The sequence below is a fragment of the Cannabis sativa genome, chromosome X, assembly GCF_029168945.1.
Source record: "Cannabis sativa cultivar Pink pepper isolate KNU-18-1 chromosome X, ASM2916894v1, whole genome shotgun sequence".
NCBI classification, from domain to species: domain Eukaryota; kingdom Viridiplantae; phylum Streptophyta; class Magnoliopsida; order Rosales; family Cannabaceae; genus Cannabis; species Cannabis sativa.
Genome location: NC_083610.1, coordinates 82,062,508 through 82,071,293, shown reverse-complemented (window position 1 = coordinate 82,071,293; position 8,786 = coordinate 82,062,508). Strand labels below are relative to the sequence as shown.

The 8,786-nt window shown below is 26.5% G+C and overlaps 1 protein-coding gene across 1 annotated transcript; it reads right to left on the bottom strand.

Annotated features, from left to right (window-relative positions):
* Positions 1-5,187: 5,187 nt before the first annotated feature.
* Positions 5,188-8,356, bottom strand: LOC115700255 (proteasome subunit beta type-6). Its single transcript, XM_030627824.2, has 8 exons — positions 8,124-8,356; positions 7,885-7,961; positions 7,550-7,605; positions 7,372-7,444; positions 7,038-7,149; positions 6,560-6,633; positions 5,660-5,734; positions 5,188-5,573 (listed from the first exon to the last, which is right to left on the bottom strand). The coding sequence occupies exons 1-8, from the start codon at positions 8,230-8,232 to the stop codon at positions 5,439-5,441; spliced, it is 711 nt and encodes a 236-aa protein (XP_030483684.1). The 5' UTR covers positions 8,233-8,356; the 3' UTR covers positions 5,188-5,438.
* Between the last annotated feature and the right edge of the window lie 430 nt (positions 8,357-8,786).

Here is an 8,786-nt window from a genome sequence, read left to right as displayed (position 1 = left end):
AAATAATTAACTTTAATAAAAAAAATTAGAAAATTAAAATGAGAGATATACATACAAGAATATAAAATAGGATAGTAATAGAGAAAATTTAGGCTTTTAAATTATTGGGCACCAATAATTTCTCATAAACAAAAAATTCTATTATATAGGCACATTTTATATCTATCTATATTCTAAAGCCATTAAAACCCATCACGAATCATCATGGAAACAAGAGCACAAGCGGATCTGAAGATGAAATCATTTTTCATTAAAGGAAGCAACATTTTTTGGTATTGAGTTGAGTGTAGACGAAAAACAACTATCTCAATTAAAGGTACCCAAAATGAATTTCATATGATCTTATTCCACTTCATATTCATACTTTAACAACTTTTTAGGCATGATAGAAGTAGCCTCAATCCATCCAAATTTTCACACATTGATCCTCTTTCTTTGTTTTTAGGTTTTTATTTTTAATAAAAAATATATTGTGTATCAAGAGTCGAGACAATCAATATTTTTATGCAACAAAAAGTTTATTCACATCGATCAGTATATTATAAGTTGCATCATTGGGCAACATACCACAAGACTTCATATGTTTGAATAGTTCAATTGTCATGCCAATCTGAATGTCAAGAAAGAAAGCTTGTAAACAGCCATAGAACAATATTAGTTGACTTCACTTTCGACATTGGTAGAAATATTATCTCCACAAAAAGATTCATCTTTATTAATAATACTGAATTTATAGCTTCTAATCTTTATTAATCTTTTGAAATTGAAAGATGCGAAAATTTATGGTTTAAATAATATTACATGAGAACAATATATAATATTGTATATATATAAATAATATCAGTTCAAATATCAAATATCAGTTTAAATGGGATTTGTTTTATTTTTATTTTATTATTTTATTATGTATAAATAATATTTTATTATTTTATTAAATATAAATAAAAAGTCACCCATGAATTTCTCATAAACCAAGAATTTAGTTATATAGACACACTTTATATAGAATAGATATAAATAAGGGAAAGCATAAGAGCATTGATCTGGCATCTTTTCCTTCCATTTCTCTATTTTCTCTATTTTGTTATGTTTTCTAATTTTTTTCTATTGAATAATAAGAAAAAAATAATGTAACCGCTCCCAATCTTAATTTTTTATAATCTATTAGTATTCTTTTAAACTATTAGTATTCTCATCTATATGATATATGTATAGTAATTTTGTAAACCTATATAATTGATTAATCTTTAACAATTCAAAATATATGCATACATATTTATATTGCAAAAAAAAGTATATACATATAGCTATATTTATATATCTATCTATATATTTATATATATAATTATACAATTCTAATGTTAGGATAGATAATGTAATCCTTTAACTTTTCAAAGAGCTGATTTTTCTATTCTCTCATTTTTTTCTCAAATTTTTATTCATTTTCTAATTATTTTAATTAGTTATTTGTTAATTCATATTTACATTAATATTTACATTGATTTTATGATAAACAAAACTTTTGGCATTCTTCAAAAGAAAAAAAACTATTCAATAAATTCATGTTATAATTACAAAATTTATTATAAGAGACCTTTGGTTATACCTCCTCATATTTCCATATAATATATATAGATGAGTTGAAGATATAAAAAATACAAACACTTTGACACATATATGAAGATGGGAAGGGAAAAGAATTTTAAGAAGAGGATTAAAAAGATTGGAACAAATTGCCATGGATGATCATATATGCTAAAAAGAATAGCATTGTATATGAGGTTTCTTTCTAATTATTTGTTTTCTCTATTTTTTTTATATGTATTCAATTTTTTTTATTATTTTCATCATCATTTTATAATGTCAAGTATTCATACCTTTCATTTCTCTATGTAAATATTTTAACAATATATTTGTGTTTTTTTTTTATCATTTTTTACTCTATTTTTTATACACATGTATAAATATTACATATATATATAGTGTAATATTAGATACTTTCTCATTTTTTCTCTTTCCTAATATTTGTATAATTTTTTAGTCTTACAATATATTTTTTCTCATTAAATATTAAGATGATTTATTAATGCATAGAGAATGTTATCCCACTCTCAATAGTGTAGATGATGCAAAATAATAATGATCATACCTAAAAATAGAGGCAACTACAACAAGTACATGATGGAAAATATTATTTTTAATTTATTTATTTAAAATATATTTTGTGTTAATAAATGCTAATGGTTCTATATTCATAATAAAATAAATGTCTTGACATTATTTTAATATTGATTATGTGATCATGATACTCATTTTTAGCATTAAAAAAATTAATTGAACAATAATAATTCATCTCTAATAGGATTGTTAAAAACAAAAAATACTCTCAAAAGTGAAAAAAAAAATAATGATAATATAGAAAGGTGAGATGATACTTTATTTTTCAAATATCTTATTTTTCATAATTTATGATAATTTCAATTTTTAATTTCACATAAATAATATAATTAAATAATTGATTTGTCTTAAAATAATAATAATAATTTAATTAAGTAAAAAGTAAAGTTACATGATCATTCAACTTATAATATTTATTTAAAAATAAATGCAACAATAATATGATAATAATTTTCCCACAACAAAAAAAATTAATTAAAGAGGTGGCGGTATATTCTTCTTTTGCTAATCTCTCTATTTTTGTAGTAATCTTAATATTTATTACAAATTATAAATAATGCTAATTAATTAATTAAGTAGTTGTATGTCTATTGTTAAAAAAAATTAAGTAATAATTAATATTAATAATTGTAACTTATTATTGAAAAAGTTTAAATAATGTTTTATATATTTTTTTTATTAATTTATCAGTGAAAAATTATGTGTGTTATTAGTGACTATTAATTTTGTTTCAAAAAGTACTGATCGTCGATTTTTAAGAAAAAATACACTTTAAAAATTTTTCTCAAAAGATATTTTAATAAATTAATTGTTAATAATTAAAAAATTTATATATGTAAGACTAAGAATGATAAGATAAATCATATTTTTTCAATGCATTCTTATTATTTTTTAGAAATTTTAATTTTTTCTATGATATAACTTTGTAAAAAATTCACATTTAAAAAATAATTTTTTTCAATAATATATATAGCTTATGATTTTTTTAAGACCGCGCAACGCGCGGCTTTTGTTTCCTAGTTTGTTTATAAATGAAGAGAAGTTAATGATTTATATAAGAAGATGAGTAGTAATATATTGGAAAGTAAGATTTATATAATAATTATTAAATATTAAAAAATAATAAAGAATTAAATTAAAAAAAAAAAGATGTCACTTTTGTCACATCTCACATCCAATTAATCTCTCTAATAAAACAAAAAAATTTAAATTTTAATGTGGGAAGACACTAACTACTCATTATTTTATTTATTTATTATTATTAAGATAAAATGTTTTGGGAAAAATAATTGACACAGTAGACAAAAAAAAAAGTATAAATGTAACAATAAGCGTGTTACAGTAAAAAGGTAATAAATTGGGAAATGTTAATAATGTATGTAAATTTCCCTATATTTATATATATTGGATGGTGGGTGAAAAATGGAAGAGAATAGTAATGTGTTAAGGGTTGCTCTTCATAAAACTTTTTGCATATTTTCTATTTATTTTTGTGGTTATTGTAGAGATTTGCGCGCAATTGCTAGAATATTGAGATGGTCATTGGAAAAACACTGCCTAGTTTAAAAGATATGTTTATTTCCAAATCAATGTTCTAAATAAAATGTTTGATGTTGGATAATATGGGCATAATTTTGTATTGATTTATTGCTGAGAATTGTATGCTTATTTTGTAGTAATTTTAACAAAACTGCCCATCAAAGATATGTTCTAAACTTTAATTGTAATGGCTATAAAGTTTTTACTCTTTCTTTATTTTCTTATGTGATATTTATTTACATGTATATATAATAAAAATCTTGGATTTACATATATAGTAGTCTCTCATATAATATCTTTCTGGTGTAAAAATTGAAATAGTAAGCCAACATTCTCAAAAGCAAAACACACAACAAAAATAACCCTCTCAAAGATGTATATAATTTTTTTTTTTTGAAAGAGTGATTAAAATCACACTATGATAATCGCTGACGCAGAGAAACTTTCAGTCAACAAGCTAATTGTCTAACCAAAGATATACAAAGTCAGAATATGAGTCACTACAAAGCAACTTATATAAGACCAAATTATCTCAAAAATTTAGACAAAAATAACTCTCTCAAAGATGTATATAATTTTAGTTAACTAGAATGTATTATTTTATGTTGGACTCCTATAAATTATTAGGAGTTATAATTCAAGTTAGATGTGTATTGAATTGTAATATTTTGAGTTAATTAGTATTTTTGTTCACACTATTTTGAATCATTGGATTGTGTTATATAATTTGAGTCAGGTTTTTTTTTTTTTTTATTTATTGTTTTTCAAATGGACAAAAACTTATCATATAGGCATATTCTACTAGGGTAAAATATGCCAATCTTAAAAATTGTAGGCAAAACATGTATCATTCATCTGTCATTTTTCACAGTCTCTCTAATTTGTGGGACTCACTCTTAAAAATCTCTTTCTAAACTTTCATACATTCATAGTTTCTCATTTACCCTCACCAATTGAAGCAAATCTAATTCATTCTAAAGATGTTACCACCTCCCATTACCATTTAAAAATCTGTCATGCGGATATTTTTTTTTTTTTTGCTAAAACGAAGACCTTTATTTAAAAAAACACAACTCAAAACATGTTAGTAACAGCAGGTGCTAACTCCCTTACAGAAGGAGAACCAGAAAAACATGTTATTAAAATCAAACGATGCATAACGATAGTTTAGCGACGACTATAAAATCTCAATAACACAAGAGACGCTTCAAGCAAAAAACAAATGATAACAAAATGATGCTTAATGATAGTTTTGCAACAATTTGCAATAAAAATTTGATAAAATCCTTGGTTAAGCTTTTCGCTCCGGTTTGAGGTGACATTCTAATATAATGTGTGCATTGTTATTTGTTTTCGTATTGTAAGATCAACATGTACATAATATGTAGAACCTAAAAAACATTTCTTTGTAATTTTGTGAATTAAAAAAATATCTTAAAACTAAACAAAACAATATTCAAACTCGAGCACTCTATAAAGATAATACCTCTATAATAAACAACCAGACCACCTTCAACACAGTAGAGAACTATAAGAATTTACAAGTGTATAGGGCAAGAACGAGAAGAAAGTGTAGCTTAAAATTAAGCACCATACATAATCTAAATCACAATACAATAATAATTCATTCAGAGCTGAGATGAAATATCTGTTCTAGTTTAAAGTATACTAAAGTCTTGCAGAAGAGAAGAGGTAAACAGTAACAACTGATAGCAAGCTCATCATTGTATGTTCATTGGCTCTGGACTCGAAGCGTTCAATATGTCCAGTAACGAATTATGGGACTCCAGCTCCTCATGCCAGAGTGGAAGTTGGTCTCCCGGGTAGAAATTTCTTGTCACTCCCTCAGAATTAATCTGCAAAAGCATAAAACTTGTAAGCTATCTTGCAAAATTTTAATTCTCCTTACTATCGAAATCACAGTTTTGAGGGAAACTCTTACAATGACAGTGCGAACAACACCTCCACTTGCACCGTCACGAGCAATGGCCAGGGAAACTGCCTTCACCACCAGTTCCTGTACCAGAGAATAAAATAAATATTAGGAAAGTAAAAAGAAAAAAAAAATCCCTTGACTACCATTTGGGAATTAGCAATGGCAATCAAGATATCTATACAATCACCATGCTAGTTATTAAATGCATATATTGTAGCATGGACAAGGCTCGTGAAAAATCAGGAACCCACTAACACCAAAATCAATTCAAAGGAGTTGTTGCTTCAAGCATTAATTTTTAAATTGAAAATGAGACAAATGTCATATGTGACCTCCCCAAGTTTATTAGGAAACCTCACTTTTGGAGCGCGTTTGGAAAATCACGGTGTAATTGAATTTGTGTAATTAGAGGTAATTACACAATTTAACATGTTTGTCTGATCATGTAATTACACTATAATTGTGTAATTGGAGGTAATTGAGGGGTTCCAATTACACCCTCCAATTCTCATGGCCGCATCATGAGAATTGAGTGTAATTACTAAAAATTTTACATTTTAAACATTAACTACTAAATAATATTATTTTCCCGTATAATTACTAACAATTTTGCCAAATAAGATGTTAGGAATTCATATGTAATTACCATCTCATATCCAAACACACCTTGTATTTTAAAATAAAGTGTAATTACTAGACTAAGTAATTATCATTCTAGTAATTATACTACCTAATAATTACACAGTTACTTCCAAACACATTCTTGGAGAAGAAAAACCATTTGGTAATACAATGATCAAACCTCGACACATTATGACATTAGAACATATGAAGCCTAATTCTTTGAGACTGTAAACACTACGAAATTGTTGCTTCTAACATTTGCATACTGATAGAAATAAATACCTCAGACTCCTCTTTGGTCATTCCTTCTTTCCACGCTTCGTCAAAGAATCCATACAAATAACTAGAGCCAGATCCTGGAACAACATAATTTTCAAACAAGTCATCTTTGGTGACGCAATAAAACAGTAGAGCTGGCTTGGAGATGATATCCAAAATTTATGCAAAAAGGATTCTAGTTTAACTTACTCTTAACAGAAGTATGGTAACAACCATCACAAAGAAGAGTTTTACAAGGTCCTAAATATCAGGCAACGTGATGCTAAATCCTGCTATTTATGAAATAAAAAATGAAATGATCCAAAATAATTGAGGGACATTCAGTCTCAACCAATTAAGAATGAAAGCCAATGCAATGCAAATATACCAGTAGAGTCAAATGAGAGGTTCAAATGATTTGTAACAATGAAAAAAATACAAAATATTGTAAAGCCTGATAACAAAAAATTGAGAGGGAAATTAGACAAGAAGAATAGCATACCACCAATAGAGAATGGCTGCTCTACTATGGTTCCACCAAGAGGAACTCCGTAGATCTTACCACCTTCGTACTTGTCCCATCCACCAACAATCATACCAGTTTGTAACATATCCTGCAATATCGAAAAAGAATGATAAGCTATATACATACAACAAAAACATAAAAAGCTATGTTTTAAACAATAAAAATTTAACCATTGAATATAATAACTACATCCACATTGTTTTAAGAGCAGAGTGTACAAAGATCATGAAGGAGCAATTTCAATTTTTCTTTTTTTTTTTTTTAGCAGAAGAAGGTTATTCTGACAAGGGAATAGGCTAAATTTCCCAACCTTGTTATTATAAGACAAAAGCCTGATGAGATTAGCAGCAACTTTGACAGTTGCAGGTTGCCCTAGCTGTATCCTGTTCACAAACATTACATAATAATTATAACAACAATAAAGGCATCAACATATAAAATTATGTAACCATTTATCTAAAAACAAACAAAGTATATAATTAACTCACGTGTGCTGATGAAGAAAGTAACGCACATAATCTGAAACAATCTGAGAATCAGCAGCCTGCATATGCACATAGCCTCAGAATCAGAGGTATATAAGCCCATAAATATTATTATCTCTCTCTACAAGACTACAACAGTCTCTTCAGGACTAATATGCATTATATCAGATAAGAAAAGCTCATAAAAAGAACAAAGAAAAAGTTCGACATTTGATGATTATTTAACTCTTATAAACTAATTTGAATCTATATTGGAATAATTCAAGCTAAAAAGGATTTCAAAGGTATAATTACTTCCATGAACACATTAATGTAAAAGAGAAAGTATAAATTAATACCGATCCGGAGCGACAAACGTAGACATTATCAGTAAGCTGAGTAATCTTGTCCGATGCACGGTTAGCAACATAAACTCCTGCACAGAAAAAAAAAAATGAAAAACTATTTAAAAAAAGAAACCAAAACAATAAGATGAATCAACAAAAACTTATGATGGTTTGCAGTGTGTTTTGATTCGAATAAAATAAACAAGTTATAAAAAGTGCAGAAGGAAAGATCAGGACAAAGAGTTGAGTACCTGTGCTCGTTCGTGAATCGGCTCCGAGAACAACGCCGCCGTTGTAAGTAACACCAATGATGGTGGTGCCCATGGAGTGTGGAGCATCGAGATTCACCTTCAATTCCATTTTCGATTTTACTCAGTGATTTGAGAGATGAATTGAATACAAAGGAAAGAAGAAAAATAACGAGCCGATTGAGAAGGAGGGAAGGTCCTGACTTTTTTTTTTTTTTGTGAAAATTACATGAAATATGGGATTTCATAACAAAGTTAGAAAAATATGGCATTTTTAGGTTTGCCACTTTTCTATGGCATTTTTTCACATTTAAGTTTTTTATGGTATTTGATATGCCATATTTTTATAAACTTATTATCCAATCCCATATTTTATGTTTTTGTTTTTAGCTTAATTAGTTTTATTTATTTTTTTAATTTATTTTACACTTACATTTTAAGGTTTCTTTTTATTTGAAAAATTTACACCAAATACTACATTTTTTTTCAAACATTACATTCTTATTTTGACAAGAACATTTTACTTTTATACTTTTATTAATTTTTTTTTCTTTTTTACTTATTGAAACTTCAAAAAGTTTTTTTTTTTGTCTTTTTTATATATTTTTTAGTCAATTTTGGCTCTCTTTTTTCTTTTCAACTTTTAAGTCGATTCTTACTTTTTTT

Bases quoted from the DNA above. Each gene is read 5' to 3' on its own strand.
- LOC115700255 (XM_030627824.2), bottom strand. From the start codon at position 8,232: ATGGAATTGAAGGTGAATCTCGATGCTCCACACTCCATGGGCACCACC. The intron at 7,606-7,884 runs GTATTAATTTAT...GTGCATATGCAG, and splicing joins ACGTTTGTCGCTCCGGATCG to GCTGCTGATTCTCAGATTGT. The intron at 7,150-7,371 runs GTTGGGAAATTT...TCGATATTGCAG, and splicing joins TTTTGTCTTATAATAACAAG to GATATGTTACAAACTGGTAT.